The sequence below is a fragment of the Oncorhynchus nerka genome, linkage group LG7 (genome assembly GCF_034236695.1).
Source record: "Oncorhynchus nerka isolate Pitt River linkage group LG7, Oner_Uvic_2.0, whole genome shotgun sequence".
In the NCBI taxonomy this organism is placed as follows: domain Eukaryota; kingdom Metazoa; phylum Chordata; class Actinopteri; order Salmoniformes; family Salmonidae; genus Oncorhynchus; species Oncorhynchus nerka.
In genome coordinates this window covers 48938138-48957160 of record NC_088402.1, presented here as the reverse complement: position 1 = coordinate 48957160, position 19023 = coordinate 48938138, and the positions used below count along the sequence as shown (strand labels likewise).

At 41.8% G+C, this 19023-nt stretch overlaps 1 protein-coding gene across 1 annotated transcript in view; it reads left to right on the top strand.

Annotated features, from left to right (window-relative positions):
- The first annotated feature begins 1083 nt into the window (after positions 1–1083).
- The window catches only part of LOC115131842 (MAP kinase-activated protein kinase 2-like), a 47843-nt gene continuing 29903 nt past the window's right edge, over positions 1084–19023 (top strand). Inside the window, exon 1 of the mRNA XM_029663869.2 lies at positions 1084–1704. Coding sequence (XP_029519729.1) covers positions 1462–1704 — 243 coding nt within the window. The 5' untranslated portion in view covers positions 1084–1461. The remainder of the gene's footprint in view (positions 1705–19023) is intronic.

The window sequence follows — 19023 nt, the reverse complement described above, 5'->3', positions numbered from 1 at the left end:
CAATAAAAAGAAGCCCTCTGAGGGACATACTGGACATTGATTGCACTGTACAATCAAGTCAGGTCAAAATGTAATGTCAAACTTTATTCTTCCACTGGGAAATTTACTGTGCTGACAGGAACAGGATTAAATCTATATTATTATTTTAAAACAATAAAGATACACTCAACTGTGTGGGTCAGTGGTGATAATACCTCATTTATTGATCATGCACCATTGACCACTACCATTAGATCTGTTGTCTGGCCTTTGATCAGCAATGATCAATCTTCCCATGTTTAAAATATTGGAAGAATTATTACTTTTATCTCTACCAACATGTGCTTTTGTTATTGGGGAAATTAGCTAATTTGCCCACCATGTCCAGAGACCGCTCTCTGATGCCTGCCATTCCATGATTCGAGCCTCACAAGTGTGAGCTCATAGGAAGCGAGAGTCGGGGGGGAAATCAACAGACAACCTGGGAAGTCGTGACGTCTGGCCCATTCGATACTGAAGTCAGGGGATTTTTTTAGCAGGGGGAGCTACCCTGTAAAGACAGAGAAGCGACGAAGACATGATAACATCTTGTCAATGACAGGAAAGCATCTGCAAAGATGTTTTTATAACTAAAACAAGAGACCACAGCCTGTCGTTTCCAACCGGAACAGATGAGTCATAGTGGGCAGAACAAACAAGGAAGTGGGCAGAGCCAAGCACGAGCTAGCGAGATCCTTTGGCCTATGCACTACTAGTGTGAAATAACTCAATTCGCCTTTGCACTCCTAGACATCGTGATTTTGTCAAACTTTGTCAAATGGGAAAGTCTACAAAACTTAGTCCACTCTGTTCATAACATATTCTAGTTTTGGGAAAATAATATTGGATTGAGATCAAATGTTTAATTAATCGATGAGAAGACTTGCAGAATCTTGGCCAAACTCCATCTCCTTTCAACTTCTCCCACTGCCGGCCGCTGGGCTTCCTCTCACTACCATATGTGGTAGTGAGAGGAAACACCAAGCGGATGCTTCATATTTATACATCCAGTGAAATGTCTGTCTCATTGTTCTATCTGTGGCGTCCGCTTCACGAAGAATAACCCCTCCTTTCTCTGGTGGTCACTTTATTAATGCAGGTGGCAGTGAGTGAGTCGGAACGAGTAAACGTAGCCAGCTAGCTTCGCCGCCAGATAAGTTGATATAACTTTGCAAACTATGAATATCACTCGACGGTTCATAAGCAAGTAGATTAGCTATCTTGCTCATTGGCTACCTATCTAAAGTAATTATACGGGTACTGTAGCACTGTGAGATATTGCTAGATCGTTAGCATGCTAATGCAACCACACATCAGCAGGTAGGTAGCTAGCATTAGCGAACTATTAAGGAAGCCACTGTTTCCATCTTTAACTGAGGATTTCACAGCGGAAAAATTAGAATTGTTATCAGTGAATCCGCGCTCTCAAACCAAATCAGAAAAATGTGGTCGAATCCTCAGAACCAGAACCAACCGGCGTTTCCGAACCAGCAACAACAGCAAGTGCCAAATCTGAACTCTGCTCCCTTTCCTCCGTTTTTCGCCAAACCCCACAACCCTCTTCAAATAAAAAAGAATGCCATAACTGACGACTACAAAGTTACAAATCAAGTCCTTGGTATGGGCATCAATGGGAAAGTATTGGAAATATTCCAAAAAGGAAGTGGAGATAAATACGCTCTGAAGGTAAATACATGTTTTGTGTATCACTCGACTTGAAACAATGTTGTTATTCTTTTTATTTGAGACTACCAAGTGAAACTGTCTAAAGTGGAACCATTTTACATTTTGAGGAAGGGTGCTTCTATAGCCCTGCATACTTGTAAACATAATTGAGTATGAGTATATTTACCATCCCACTGATGAATGATCAATTATGGTAGTGTACTTCCATGTGTAATGGCAGATATATTATTTTGACAGCAAAAACGCGAATTAATTCCTTTAAGACATACCCACACTTTTCAAAGCACATTCCATTTCCAGACTGGAAGTTGAATAAGTTAATACATCTCACTTGCAACTTTTACCATATAATGTTTTCAATGTGATTTGTACTTGTCTTTATTATGGATCCGCATTAGCTGCTGTTTTGCTTCAGTCCCTGCTTTTCCATAAGGTTTTTTAAAATATTTTTTAAATCTGATTTTACTGCTTGCATCAGTTACTTGATGTGGAATCGAGTTCCATATAGCCATGGCTCTATTTAGTACTGTGTGATATGGATGATTTGAAGCACAATAGGTTTCTTTTTTTTTTCTTTTAAATTGGGGTGAAAAATCTGTTTACTCATAAGAGAGCAGACGAGAGTCCCACCAATACCCAGTTAGTCTCTTGTGGGTGCTACTTTCTCTCGGAGGCCCTGACTATACACTAGAAATCATATGATTCATATCTAACCATCAGGGTTGTTGATAGAGCAAATCATTGCTTTTCTGATTGCATTACGGTCAGCCTCTCATCTCATTTTAAAATGGGTGAACTTTCTGATCTTGTTTGAATATGTCTGCATTTAGGCCTCCTCTGTATCTATTCTGACATTGTTTTTTAAATACTCAGAAAAATGAAAGCAATGCGTCTAACACATTATCATATCTATAGGCCTATTTATGTAACAGTTATATTCAAGGCTACAATTAAACCGTTTGTCTCCACAGATTTTTATAACAGAGGTTTCCAGGAAACATTTTTAGAAAAGGGACAATGTTTTATTTATTTTTATCAGAAATTAAGTAACTGATATGCCACTCATTTGTTTGCTTCACTCACTGCGTTGTTGTAAGCGTCCACTAGAACTCCTTTGTTCATAGTCAACCCTAAGATCTTCTAGATCCCTCAAATTCAACCGTGGACCTCGAAGTCAGTTCCACTGTGTTTTTTTTCTCCGTTTTTTTGCCTTCTAATTAGGGGCTGATTTTAGACCTGGGACACCAGGTGGGTGCAATAATTATCAGGTAGAACAGAAAACCAGCAGGCTTCAGACCTTGTCGGGGAAGAGTTGAATACCCCTGTTCTAGATCATTGACAGACTTGAAATAGACAATCTCCCATGCTGTTTTCTAGATCTCTCAGATAAGCCTTAACCAATAACAGCATCCCACCCCTCCTGTCTCCTTTCACCTCACACACTCTTCCTCTGATGTCACAAATACACACTCTTCCTCCTTTCATTACTCCTCAGGGCAGTGTTTCTGCCTGCAAGCCCCAGTGTTAGTAGGCAGGCAGAGATCATTGACAATGGATCACTTCCTGATAGTTCCTCAGTCTGCTCCTCTGGGATCTATTAGTCAGCCCTAATGCATGTGTCCTCCTCCTGGACACCTGCTCTATTTGGGGGACCAGGGTTGCATCCTTTGGAATGCTGAGCACAGCTTGAATTTGAAGTGGAGATGAGTGTGAGGATGATGTGTATATGCATTTATACCACAGTAGGGCTGGGCGATATGGCCAAAATATTATATCACTGTATTTATTTTTATTTTTTTAAATGGACTATGACGCTATAGTTTAGTTTTTGAATAATAAAAGTTCTTCATTTGCTTTATGAGTAGTGAGTGATCCTAGGGTGGCAACACATACATTCTAAGTGATTTCAATGAGTCTTTCTCCATTCTGATTGGTTTATACTGTTCAATTAAACTTCAACCAAAACAATTTCAGCACTTTCATAATTTATGTGTTTCCTGCACTCAATTGCAGTGGTGGAAAAAGTACCCAATTGTCATACTTGAGTAAAAGTAAAGATACGTTAATTGAAAATTACTCAAGTAAAAGTGAGTCACCCAGTAAAATACTACTTGAGTATAGAAATATTTAGCTTTAAATATACTTAAGTGTCAAAAGTAAAAGTAGAAACCATTTCAAATTTCTTATATTAAGCATTAAACATTTATGGATAGCCAGGGGCACACCAACACTCAGACATAATTTACAAACAAACCATTTGTGTTTAGTGAGTCCTCCAGATCAGAGGCAGTAGATGACCAGGGATTCACAAGTGCGTGAATAGGACCATTTTCCTGTCCTGCTAAGCATTCAAAATGTAACGAGTACTTTTAGGTGTCAGAGAAAATGTATGGAGTAAAAAGTACAGTATTGTCTTTAGGAATGTAGTGAAGTTTTTTATTTTTTTATTTCACCTTTATTTAACCAGGTAGGCTAGTTGAGAACAAGTTCTCATTTGCAACTGCGACCTGGCCAAGATAAAGCATAGCAGTGTGAACAGACAACACAGAGTTACACATGGAGTAAACAATTAACAAGTCAATAACACAGTAGAAAAAAAGGGGAGTCTATATACAATGTGTGCAAAAGGCATGAGGAGGTAGGCGAATAATTACAATTTTGCAGATTAACACTGGAGTGATAAATTATCAGATGGTCATGTACAGGTAGAGATATTGGTGCGCAAAAGAGCATAAAATAAAATAAATAAAAACAGTATGGGGATGAGGTAGGTAAAAATGGGTGGGCTATTTACTGATAGACAATGTACAGCGGCAGCGATCGGTTAGCTGCTCAGATAGCAGATGTTTGAAGTTGGTGAGGGAGATGAAAGTCTCCAACTTCAGCGATTTTTGCAATTCGTTCCAGTCACGGGCAGCAGAGAACTGGAACGAAAGGCGGCCAAATGAGGTGTTGGCTTTAGGGATGATCAGTGAGATACACCTGCTGGAGCGCGTGTTACGGGTGGGTGTTGCCATCGTGACCAGTGAACTGAGATAAGGCGGAGCTTTACCTAGCATGGACTTGTAGATGACCTGGAGCCAGTGGGTCTGGCGACGAATATGTAGCGAGGGCCAGCCGACTAGAGCATACAGGTCGCAGTGGTGGGTGGAATAAGGTGCTTTAGTGACAAAACGGATGGCACTGTGATAAACTGCATCCAGTTTGCTGAGTAGAGTGTTGGAAGCAATTTTGTAGATGACATCACCGAAGTCAAGGATCGGTAGGATAGTCAGTTTTACTAGGGTAAGTTTGGCGGCGTGAGTGAAGGAGGCTTTGTTGCGGAATAGAAAGCCGACTCCTGATTTGATTTTCGATTGGAGATGTTTGATATGAGTCTGGAAGGAGAGTTTACACTCTAGCCAGACACCTAGGTACTTATAGATGTCCACATATTCAAGGTCGGAACCATCCAGGGTGGTGATGCTGGTCAGGCGTGCGGGTGCAGGCAGCGAACGGTTGAAAAGCATGCATTTGGTTTTACTAGCGTTTAAGAGCAGTTGGAGGCCACGGAAGGAGTGTTGTATGGCATTGAAGCTCGTTTGGAGGTTAGATAGCACAGTGTCCAAGGACGGGCCGGAAGTATATAGAATGGTGTCGTCTGCGTAGAGGTGGATCAGGGAATCGCCCGCAGCAAGAGCAACATCATTGATATATACAGAGAAAAGAGTCGGCACGAGAATTGAACCCTGTGGCACCCCCATAGAGACTGCCAGAGGACCGGACAGCATGCCCTCCGATTTGAAACACTGAACTCTGTCTGCAAAGTAATTGGTGAACCAGGCAAGGCAGTCATCCGAAAAACCGAGGCTACTGAGTCTGCCGATAAGAATATGGTGATTGACAGAGTCGAAAGCCTTGGCAAGGTCGATGAAGACGGCTGCACAGTACTGTCTTTTATCGATGGAGGTTATGATGTCGTTTAGTACCTTGAGCGTGGCTGAGGTGCACCCGTGACCGGCTCGGAAACCAGATTGCACAGCGGAGAAGGTACGGTGGGATTCGAGATGGTCAGTGACCTGTTTGTTGACTTGGCTTTCGAAGACCTTAGATAGGCAGGGCAGGATGGATATAGGTCTGTAACAGTTTGGGTCCAGGGTGTCTCCCCCTTTGAAGAGGGGGATGACTGCGGCAGCTTTCCAATCCTTGGGGATCTCAGACGATATGAAAGAGAGGTTGAACAGGCTGGTAATAGGGGTTGCGACAATGGCGGCGGATAGTTTCAGAAATAGAGGGTCCAGATTGTCAAGCCCAGCTGATTTGTACGGGTCCAGGTTTTGCAGCTCTTTCAGAACATCTGCTATGTGGATTTGGGTAAAGGAGAACCTGGAGAGGCTTGGGCGAGTAGCTGCGGGGGGGGCGGAGCTGTTGGCCGAGGTTGGAGTAGCCAGGCGGAAGGCATGGCCAGCCGTTGAGAAATGCTTGTTGAAGTTTTCGATAATCATGGGTTTATCAGTGGTGACCATGTTACCTAGCCTCAGTGCAGTGGGCAGCTGGGAGGAGGTGCTCTTGTTCTCCATGGACTTCACAGTGTCCCAGAACTTTTTGGAGTTTGAGCTACAGGATGCAAACTTCTGCCTGAAGAAGCTGGCCTTAGCTTTCCTGACTGACTGCGTGTATTGGTTCCTGACTTCCCTGAACAGTTGCATATCGCGGGGACTATTCGATGCTATTGCTGTCCGCCACAGGATGTTTTTGTGCTGGTCGAGGGCAGTCAGGTCTGGAGTGAACCAAGGGCTATATCTGTTCTTAGTTCTGCATTTTTTGAACGGAGCATGCTTATCTAAAATGGTGAGGAAGTTACTTTTAACCTCAGTACTCCCAAACCCGTATGCGGGAGCGTGACTACAGCCTCAAGCTCATTACCATAACGCAACATTAGCGATTTCTAAAAATCGCAAATTAAATGAAATAAATATGCCTGCTCTCAAGCCTATCCTTTTCTTAACAATCCTGTCGTCTCAGATTTTCAAAATATGCTTTTGAACCAGAGAAAATCAATAATTTGTGTAAGAGTGGTGATAGCTAGCTTAGCATTTAGCGTTAGCATTTAGCACGCAACATATTCACAAAAACCAGCCAAGGCATCAAATAAAATAATTTACCTTTGAAGAACTTCAGATGTTTCAATGAGGAGACTCTCAGTTACATAGCAGATGTCCAGTTTTTCCTGAAAGATTCTTGTGTAGGACACACAGTTCCGTTTTGTTACTATGCATTTGGCTACCGAAACTAACCGAAAATTCAGTCACCTACACGTCGAACTTTTTTCCGAATTAACTCCATAATATCGACTGAAACATGGAAAACGTTGTTTGAATCAATCCTTAAGGTGTTTTGTCATATATCTCTTCATTGAAATGGCAGTCCTAGAAGCCTTCTTTGTTCTCTGATTCGGATGGAAAAATACTGGGAGCTGACTTTTGCGCACCAATTTCCACGCAGACACCGTGCGGGACACTTGGCAATTGTAGTCTCTTATGGTCAATCTTCAAATGATATGCCTACAAATACGTCAGAATGCTGCAGACACCTTGGGGGAACGCTAGAAAGTGTCCGTTCATTCCTGTCGCATTCACAGCCATATAAGGCGATCATGGAAAACGTAGCCTCAGAAATCCTGTTCATTTCCTGGTCGCTCAAACATCTTGGTTTTGCCTGAAGGTTTTGTTCTAAGGCACTCACAGTGAAAATCTTTGCAGTTCTGGAAACGTAAGAGTGTCTTCTTTCCAAAACTATCAATTCCAAGCATAGTCGAGCATCTTTTCGTGACAAAATATTGCGCTTAAAACGGGCACGTCTTTTTATCCAAAAATGAAATAATGCCCCTAGAGGACTAACAGGTTAAAGAATGACCAGGCATCTTCAACTGACGAGATGAGGTCAATGTCCTTCCAGGATACCCGGGCCAGGTCGATTAGAAAGGCCTGCTCACAGAAGTGTTTTAGGGAGCGTTTGACAGTGATGAGGGGTGGTCGTTTGACTGCGGCTCCGTAGCGGATACAGGCAATGAGGCAGTGATCGCTGAGATCCTGGTTGAAGACAGCGGAGGTGTATTTGGAGGGCCAGTTGGTCAGGATGACATCTATGAGGGTGCCCTTGTTTACAGATTTAGGGTTGTACCTGGTGGGTTCCTTGATGATTTGTGTGAGATTGAGGGCATCTAGCTTAGATTGTAGGACTGCCGGGGTGTTAAGCATATCCCAGTTTAGGTCACCTAACAGAACAAACTCTGAAGCTAGATGGGGAGCGATCCATTCACAAATGGTGTCCAGGGCACAGCTGGGAGCTGAGGGGGGTCGGTAGCAGGCGGCAACAGTGAGAGACTTATTTCTGGAGAGTAATTTTTAAAATTAGTAGTTCGAACTGTTTGGCTATGGACCTGGAAAGTATGACATTACTTTGCATGCTATCTCTGCAGTAGACTGCAACTCCTCCCCCTTTGGCGGTTCTATCTTGACGGAAAATGTTATAGTTTGGTATGGAAATCTCAGAATTTTTGGTGGCCTTCCTGAGCCAGGATTCAGACACGGCAAGGACATCAGGGTTAGCAGAGTGTGCTAAAGCAGTGAGTAAAACAAACTTAGGGAGGAGGCTTCTGATGTTGACATGCATGAAACCAAGGCTTTTTCGATCACAGAAGTCAACAAATGAGGGTGCCTGGGGACATGCAGGGCCTGGGTTTACCTCCACATCACCCGCGGAACAGAGGAGGAGTAGTATGAGGGTGCGGCTAAAGGCTATCAAAACTGGTCGCCTAGAGCGTTGGGGACAGAGAGTAAAAGGAGCACATTTCTGGGCATGGTAGAATATATTCAGGGCATAATGCGCAGACAGGGGTATGGTGGGGTGCGGGTACAGCGGAGGTGAGCCCAGGCACTGGGTGATGATGAATCTCTGGACATACTGGTTGTAATGAGTAAGGTCACCGCATGTGTGGGAGGTGGGACAAAGGAGGTATCAGGGGTATGAAGAGTGGAACTAGGGGCTCCATTGTTAACTAAAACAATGATAACTAACCTGAACAACAGTATACAAGGCATATTGACATTTGAGAGAGACATACAGCGAGGCATACAGTAATCACAGGTGTTGAATTGGGAGAGCTAGCTAAACAGTAGGTGAGACAACAACAGCTAATCAGCTAGCACAACAACAGCAGGTAAAATGGCGTTGACTAGGCAGGGAGGGTCGGATTAACTACACACAGAGCCTGAGTGCGGCTGGGGCCGACAGATAAAACATAAACAAGCAGAATGGAGTACTGTGATTAATGGACAGTCCAGCATGCATCAGCTATGTAGCCAAGTGATCAGTGTCCAGGGGGCTGCAGTGGATGGGACTGGCGAGTATTATCCAGGTAAAAAAAACTGGCTGGCTGTGCAGAAGGTAAAGCCGCTAACAATGACTAAATAGCTTGTAGCTAGTTAGCTGGTTAGCTTCTGGAGGTTCTTGAATGTGAAAGTAAATATGGGTCCAGTGAGTGAGTGGTTGGGCTGGCTGGGGACGCGGCGATTCAGACAGTTAGCAGGCCTGTGCTAACAAGCTAACAGTTAGTAGGCCGGGGCTGAGCAAGGTAGCAGTTAGCGGACCGGGGCTAAACAAGCTAGCAGTTAGCAGGCCGAATTGGCAAGCAAGCAGATAGCAAGGGCTAGAAAGTTAATCTTTGGGGGACGTCGCGATGGGGTGAGTCTGTTTATGCCTCTTCATGTGGTGACATCGATAGACCGGTCATGGGTCCGGGTATTGTAGCCCAGGAGTATGCTTCGGTGGTAGCACAGGAGCTCTGGCTGGGCTAGCTTCAAGCTATGTGGATGGAAACGCTAGCCAGGAGTAATCATCCGGGGTTGCGGTTAGCTAGTTAGCTAGTTGTGAAGATCCAGCTGAAAATGTTCTGTTTGCGGTGGGAATCCGGGGATAAAAAAATAAAATAAAAATAATAATAATAGGTCCGTTATGCTCTGGTTAGAGTCGCGTTGTTCGAACTGGCGAGAGCTTTCCGAGCTAAAGGTTAGCTGATGACCAGTTAGCTGATGACCGCTAGCAATGGTTTGCTGGTAGTTAGCTGGCTAGCTTCAGTTGAGGGGTTCCGGATCCGAAGTAAATAAATAAATATAAATACTTTAGAAAAAAAAGCAGATCCGCGCTACATTGGGTGAGGCGGGTTGCAGGAGAGTATTTCGAAGTTGAGGTTTAGCAAAATGTTTTAAAAGATATGCGAAGAAAAATATGTAAAAAAAACTATATACACAAGGGACACGACAAGACGTCCGACTGCTACACCATCTTGGATTTGTAAAAGTAAAAGTTGTCAATAAAAGTAAAGTACAGATACGAAGAACAAAATGATTTAAGTAGGACTTGAAAGTATTTCTACTTAAGTACTTTACACCACTGCTCAATTGAGGTAATTTCCACACTGCGGTGTAGGGCTGCACGATACTTATTTTTAGCCAAATGTTGTAATTGCGATTTTGACTTTTGAATTAGAGCAAAACTGTTGGAATCATGGAAAGATAATTCCTATTCTAATTCTACAGTTAGAATATAATAGTGGGCACATTGAATACAGTGTTTGAGATGATGACAAATGAAAATGCCAGGGAGGAGTTATTGTGACAGGGTAGGAACTGAAGTGTTGATATGTGTTTCCTAGGGGACTCTTTAAGAGAACATGCGATGTTGCCAAAGCTTATCAACTTCATGTAGCTTACATATTCTTTCTTTGCAAATTCCTCTTTGATTTAGAAGATACTGTTGCACAAACAACATGCTGATTTAGGGCTACACCGTCACTGGTATTATCAGGCTGTATTAGCTAGCTACGTTTGCTCTTACTCAGTACATTTATTAGCATTAGCAGCTAACAATTAGCATTTCACAAGATTTAGGGTCTTTTCTAAGAAAATACAAACTACCTGGTTGCTGATGTAAGAAACACAAACTAATAGTTTCATTATAGATTGCCAGTGGATTTATATTAAGGCATATCAAATGCGATCCTTGAGTGACAGGGGGCGTGGCTAGGTCTGTGTGGAAAGTGTCGCGGAGAGAGATGACTCAAGTAGCAAAGTAAACTATAAAAATTGACATTACACATGGCGTATCATATTTAACAAACCGAACATTCAAATACCGGTATAGAATGTAAAGTAAAAACCCAAACCAGTCCCTGCATCAATACCGGTATAACGCCCAGCCCTATACCACAGCATTGTTGACTACTCGTTTCTGATGGGCTAGAAGGGCATTCTAGAATGGGCATTAAAACCAGATAATGGACAGTTGGAAAATAAATCAGGACACCTTGCAATCTTGAAACAATATGCACCTTCACATGCAGACAGTACTTGCTACAAAGTTACAGAAAGCTAAACCAATAACCACACAAACAGAATTGAATACATTGTAAATGCAGTACCAAAAATGCTAAACTAAGCTAGCTAGCTGATTTGTTTTTGGAGAGAAATTTTGTTTTGGGAGCATCTAATGATGAACATGAATTTCTCCAGTCCCTACTGCTGCAGTCATGACGCAAGTGGCACTAAGCTGTCATCCTCCCACATGTTTCTAGTTTTGACCAGCGATTTATTTTTAATTAAAAAAAACATTTCCGCAACAGATTTAAAAACATTCAGTTGTCATATTGGCAGGTTTGTTAGTAACAAAGTATTTAGCTAGCTTCTAGCCTAATGTTTGATATGCAATGTGATCTCCTCGTAAGGAACAGTGTTGCGTGTCCTGATGATAAGGCAAACTTTTCTAGTTATGCCATGCAAAATTGGGCATCATTAGTTCATTTTTTATTGATGTATCCAAATGAATGTCAATAGAAAATGCAGCTACTTTGCTGTTATTCTGGCTGCGGTGGTCGTTACTGTTTTAGTCGTAGCTAGTTGGCTAGCTATTAAGCAAAGGATAAGAATGTTGCAAGCGAGCATGGCAACGGAACATATAGAACGAACAACTGGGTCGCATCCATAAATCTAGAACTAATCGAACAAACCAGGTCGCGTGTCTAGCAACCAAAACACGCGGAAGTATGATTTTGCTTATAGAATGAAAATATCAACCTACATTTCTTTCCTACTGTGCTTTAGTATTGTTTTATTTGCCAACTGTGGTATAAGCAGGATAAACGCCTACGTTCTGTACATTACCTTGGAAATATGAACTCCGCAAAGGGACGAGGTGCTGTGTCGTCCATATTTTCCAAAGAAATATACAGGACGTCACCGTTTATCCCGTACTCATCGATCACCCATTAGCAGCTTGTAATGCTACATTGTGTCCGTGGCTTTGGCTCTGTGTCAGGCCACTTAAGCTTATATACAGTAGATGGGCTTCATTGATCAGTCGTTAGTTGATCCAGTGTATTTTACACATTGTCTTTAGGAGGAATTATACAACAAAAGATGTCATTCTTCCTTTCCCACAGTCATATAAGGCTAGATATTTAGATCTCTTTCTCAGGTCATCTTTGAATAGTCAATTTTTTTTTTTTTATGTAACCTCACAAATCCTTCCTTTCTACTGCGTCCAAATTCTTTGAAAAGGTGAGCTTGTCTTTTAGGCTTATAGTCTACACCCCATCCTTATCCTTTCTTCCTCTGCCTGGGCCAGGCAAATACTATTTGGCCTAACAGGGATGGAGAGAATGGTGTTCACTGTACAGCATTTGCGTACTCTACCTTACGTCAAGATTATTTACGATCTGAAGATGACAGGTTTGCCATTAACTTCTTGCACTATTCATGAAAATCGCGAATGAAATGAAATGAATCTATTTGCTCTCAAGCTTAGCCTTTTGTTAACAACACTGTCATCTCAGATTTTCAAAATATGCTTCTCAACCATTGCAAAACAAGCATTTATGTAACAGTATTGATTACTAGCGTAGCATTTAGCGTTAGCATTCAGCAGGCAACATTTTCACAAAACGTACATTTGCAAAAATGTCAAAACTTCTTTGCTCTTTCATTATGGGGTGTTTGGAAAAAGTCAAGTGGTCTGAATACTGTACTTTCTTGAATACATTTTTCAATCATTTCCCATCCCAAAAAGTATGAATAAGCAGTCTTTGCTTTCTGGACTAAATCAGGAGTTCTTCAGAGGTATATAAAAAAAAAATGACAAAACACAATGTTGAGGTGAAGACCCCCTGCAAAATAATATAAACTTTTTTTTAACAAATTTTTTGTTTTGGATAAATTATTTACCTTCTATAAGTTCAAGAAACATTGCCTTGTGTCTTGTAATTCCTCTACCAAAAATAGTTCTCTCATTTACATTACATTTAAGTCATTTAGCAGACGCTCTTATCCAGAGCGACTTACAAATTGATGCATTCACCTTATGACATCCAGTGGAACAGCCACTTTACAATAGTGCATCTAAATATTTTAAGGGGGGGAGGGGGTGAGAAGGATTACTTTATCCTATCCTAGGTATTCCTTAAAGAGGTGGGGTTTCAGGTGTCTCCGGAAGGTGGTGATTGACTCCGCTGTCCTGGCGTCGTGAGGGAGTTTGTTCCACCATTGGGGGGGCCAGAGCAGCGAACAGTTTTGACTGGGCTGAGCGGGAACTGTACTTCCTCAGTGGTAGGGAGGCGAGCAGGCCAGAGGTGGATGAATGCAGTGCCCTTGTTTGGGTGTAGGGCCTGATCAGAGCCTGGAGGTACTGAGGTGCCGTTCCCCTCACAGCTCCGTAGGCAAGCACCATGGTCTTGTAGCGGATGCGAGCTTCAACTGGAAGCCAGTGGAGAGAGCGGAGGAGCGGGGTGACGTGAGAGAACTTGGGAAGGTTGAACACCAGACGGGCTGCGGCGTTCTGGATGAGTTGTAGGGGTTTAATGGCACAGGCAGGGAGCCCAGCCAACAGCGAGTTGCAGTAATCCAGACGGGAGATGACAAGTGCCTGGATTAGGACCTGCGCCGCTTCCTGTGTGAGGCAGGGTCGTACTCTGCGGATGTTGTAGAGCATGAACCTACAGGAACGGGCCACCCCGTGAGGAGGGAGGATAATGAAAGTTTTCAGATGTGACAAGTAAAGGTAGACCTGCCAATATAAAGGAGGAGGGGGTACACGTGCATCAGGGCCAATAATAGATCCCAGAGGAGCAGACGGAGGAAATATCAGGGCTGGTTTTCAATGATCTTTGCCTGCCGGCTAACACTTCCTAAAAGAAGGAATAGTCTATTTTGTTTTGTTTTTATGAATTATTAAGTGATTTAAACTCATTCTGTTACCAAATCGGAATTGACTACAATGGGAAATCATAGTAGTCACAATCCACAGTTGGGGCACCTTCTACTGTCCTCCCTTCCACTGGCATACTGTTATGTTCAGCTAATAATGGTTTTCTTTCTGTCATCTGTTGGTCAAAGCAAGACTGTGAAAACAGTCTGGACAACCCCTTACTCTCCTCTCTCTGCCGCTCTGTCTCCTCTCTCTCTCTCGCTCCAGTTAATGTCACCTCTCCCGGCTCTTACTGACTCCTACCATGATACCTACAACCGACCCTCTTTCAATTTACTGTAACAAGTTAAAAAAGTAACACGTTTTTTAAAAAGTAACACGTTTTTAAAAAAGTGTTTAGATGAGAAGTTGGGGAATTGCTCATAAATATTCATTTTGGGGGTGGGTGATCACAATACTTTCTCTAAAGTATTTTTACCAGAATTCCAATGGCACTCTGATAATTAAATGATGTGCACCGCAAGCAAATATGGCTCTGGGCCCGGTTTCCCAATAGCGATGAAACTTAGGCTTACAAGTGTTTTTTATCTTTCTTACCACGGCCAAAGATACTTTTGCTAAGTGTGTCGTTGAGGCATGTGTCGATACTGATTGGTTCAAAAGAATGGCAGCGGTGCTCTCTGGTCAGCTTTCTCCTTTCAAATATTACCTTAACATTTAGAATTATTCTGAAATACGACAGATCAGCTCCTGGAGAGAGATTATCACCTATGGCTGTAAATATTGAGCGGCTTATCAAATGCTTACCCTATAATGCACTAAATTAATATTTGGCACATCATTGTGCACATGTTAGGTGTATGACCCAATTGAAGACATTCCTGTTGTAAATTGACGTGGCACTGAGTAGCTTCGTTCATCATGAAATGTATTAAGGCCAAAAATTTGACCGTAGCTAAATACAACTCAACTGAATGAACATGACATTTTCCCCCGCTGACAAAATGTAGTCAGTTATCGGCGGTCATGGAGAGACTGATATCACTGTTATTCTTCTATGTTTAGCGGAGATCTTCTCTTTATAAAGTGATGCGGGTGGGCAAAAAGCTTCTAGCAACGTGGCTGTTCTATGAGTGGTCTGAGGCTGGTGTTAGAATATGAGAGTTTAAGTGCAGCATTAATAACATTGGTTTTATTAAGCTGCTCGGATATTTTAACGATGCTCCTATGAAGGTTCTAACGATATTTTTATTTTTTATTTAACTAGGCAAGTCAGTTAAGAACACATTTTTTATTTACAATGACGGCCTAACAATGAACTTAGCCTTAAAATGCTTTTGGGAAACCGGGCCCAGGACAGTTGGCTCACAGGGGTAATCTATTTCTACTTGCGGTGTAAGTTTGAATACCCCCAATTGCACGCAAAACATTTTTTTGAAACGTGGACCAATGGTGTAAAAATATTTCAAGTACTACTGAAGTAGTTTTTTGGGGTATCTGTACTTTACAATTTAGATTTTTGGCAACTTTTACTTTGCTAAAGACAATGTACTTTTTACTTCATACATTTCCCCTGACACCCAAATGTACTTCACACACTTATCAAGAGAACATCCCTGGTCATCCCTACTGCCTCTGATCTGGCAGACTCACTAAACACAAATGCTTAATTTGTGCCCCTGGCTATCCACCTAATAAAAAAAATAAAAAAACACGGAAGTACGGACATGTGCCTTACTGGCTTTTGAAAATTGTGTAACGTCAGTAGTCTAGTCAAGGAAACATCATGTAAAATATATTGGCACACTCCATTTACCAGGACCATTGCCAAATAAGGCACGCTGTCACTTGCTTTTATAGTAAGCCTTGAGGTGGCACCACCCAGCACATCTAGAAGGGAGTGTATTTCATACAGTACCCCTCCCTTGAGATTACTTTTAAGGCATTTCATTTAGATAAATGAATGTAATACTTCTAAGGACCCGTGGACACCCTGACAGTAGTAGAGAAGAGTTCAATACAGTACGTTATACTGTACTCTACAGTACTTTCTGCATACTTTATATCTGGTTTTAGTCATTTAAGTTTACATTGAAAATGTTTTACAATACCGAAATTGTTTTCCCACCCCACAATACAGTAAAGAAAGTAGAGTACAGAAACAGTACTGTATAATGTATTGTACTGTACTGAACTCTACTCAACTACTGTCAGAGTGTCTGCGGGTCCTTTAAAGTATTACATTAATTTATATAAATGTTCTAATTCAGTTTTCAAAGGTCTTAAAAAATGTGACCAAGAGCCTCCCAAGTTGCGCAGCGGTCTAAGGCACTACATTGCAGTGCTTAAGGTATCATTACAGATCCGGGCTCGATCCCGGGCTGTGTTGCAGCCAGCCGCAGATATTTAAGAGTTTTTGGAAAATCTGGTCGCATAAAAACTGAAGGAGATTTTACTGTAATTCTGTTACCAAACTTTCCATTTGGACAGTTCATCCAGTAAATGTGTTTTTGTGAACTTGTCTGTCTAAATTGTACAAGGAAGTCATTGTGCATAGTTTGTGTGGTTTGTTAAACTTTTTGAAATCAGTGTTTTCTTGTTTGGCATAAAAGTGAAAAATCTGAATCAAATTGTAGTTCCGTCCCACTGGAATCACTTTATCATTAAAACTGACTGGGCTAGTAGCGTTCTCCCTGATAAAGGTTGTGACGATCACATCCTGTTGTCGTGACAATGCTTAGGTGGTCCATAGACGTGTGCCTGTATGTGTGCCTCATGCTGAGGCAATGGTAGTGGCAGCTGTACGGCGCCCCTTCCTCCCCTGAATACTGAATGACGTCAGGGAGTGACTCATGTTTGCTGATGGGGTAGTGGGTAGGCTACACTCAGTAAGCAGGGTCAGGAGGACATAACATCGCTGACACCTTGCGCCTTAAACCTCCGACATGGATTAAGTGCTATTTATTCATATTAGTGCTTGTTCCCCTGTTCAAATTCTGTTGGCCTACTTTTTAGTTGCTCTGGATTTCTGCATGTTTGGTTTAGTGCATTTATTTACATTGAGATGATATCAGGAGTCAACTGTACTGGGTATTTCCAAATGTATACAATACTTTAATGAGGAGAATATCTTATCTGTCTCTGTGTGTTGGGCATTTCCATGTAAATGTACCTATGTACCTATGAGCACCAACGTGAAGTTCATAGGAGCATGTCAAATGAAAGCGAAGAGTCTATATATTTTTTGTTGTTGAAATGAAAGTATATATATACATTTTATTACCATTTGCCATCCTAACAATTAGGAATAAGCAGAGTTTGATTTCTGGTCAAACAGATGGAAAAGGGATTTTGGACATCTACCAGAAATAGTATTTTAAAAGCTATATATGTAAAAACACAATATTGAAGTGAAGACTCGAATCTCAGCACTTTTATATTTAGGTTGGTAGAAATGATTTGCCTTCTCTAAGTTTAAGAAACATTGCCTTGTGCCTTGTAATTCCGTTACCAAAAACCCACACACAGCGCGTTCGTAAAGTATTCAAACCCCTTGACTTTTTTCAAATTGTTGTTACGTTACAGCCTTATTCCAAATGTATTAAATCTTCACAATACCCCATAATGACAAGGCAAAAGCAGGTTTTTAGAAATATCACATTTACATAAGTATTCAGACCCTTAACTCAGTACTTTGTTGAAGCACCTTTGGCAGCGATTATATCCTTGAGTTTTCTTGGCTTTGACGCTATATGCTTGGCACTCCTGTATTTGGGGAGTTTCTCCCATTCTTCTCTGCAGATCCTCTCAAGCTCTGTCAGGTTGGATTGGGAGTGTCACTGCACAGCTATTTTCAGGTTATAGACCTGTTGGTTGGTGAACCATCGCCCCAGTCTGAGGTCCTGAGCACTCTGGAGTAGGTTTTCATCAAGGATCTTTCTGTACTTTGCTTCGTTCTTCCAGACGTGACTCTTGGCATTCAGGTCTGATGGTCTGATAGTCCTTTAGTTGCCATTTGGCAAACTCCAAGCGGCTGTCATGTGTATTTTACTGAGGAGTGGCTTCAGTCTGACACTCTACCATAAAGCCCTGATTGGTGGAGTGCTACAGAGATTGTTGTCCTTCTGGAAGGTCCTCCCATCTCCACAGAGGACAATCTGGTTCTTGGTCACCTCCCTGCCCAAGACCCTTCTCCTCCGATTGCTCAGTTTGACCAAGAGGACAGCTCAAATACATTTTTTTTTATAAATTAGCAAACATTTCTAGAAACCTGTTAGCTTTGTCATTATGGAGTATTGTGTGTAGATTGAGAACTTTTTATTCTATTTAATCCAATTTTAGAATAAGGCTTTTAATGTGGAAACGGGTAAGTGGTCTGAATACTTTCAGAATGCACTGTATCTTTAAGATATTGAGGGACAATAATGGAAATTCACAGAAGTAACAAGTAAAAGTAAACGTACCAATTAGTTGTCGTGTTTTTACTGATATTAAATTTGTTTATGAATTATTAAGTTAATAAATCTCGTAATTCTGTTACCAGAATTGCTACAATTTAATTGACTCCAATGGGAAATCATAGTAGTCACAAACCACTTTTGGGTCACCTGCTACTGTCGTTTCATGATCAACAACTCATGGTGTGGTTGTAGGAATGTACAAACCCTTAAGAATTTCTGTTCCCTTGACCTGGAATACTTCGCAATCAAATGCTGACCCCATTATCTCCTAAGACAATTCACAGCTGTTTGTGTCACGTCTGTGTACATTGTCCCACAATCCAACACCACGCTGGCACTCAAGGAATTACACACGGGACTTGGAACAAATTGAAAACAGCATATCCCAAGGCTGCATTCGTTGTACTTTAACAAAGGACGTTTTAGGAAAATTCTCCCTAAATTCCACCAACACATCTCTTGCTTCACCCGTTGGACCATTGTTATTCTCCTTACCGAGACAGGTACAAACCCCTCCTTTGCTTTATGAGTAGTGCGTGACCCTACGGAGGCACACATACATTCTAAGTGATTTCAATGGGTCTTTCTCCATTCTGTTTCATACTGTTCAATTCAAATTCAA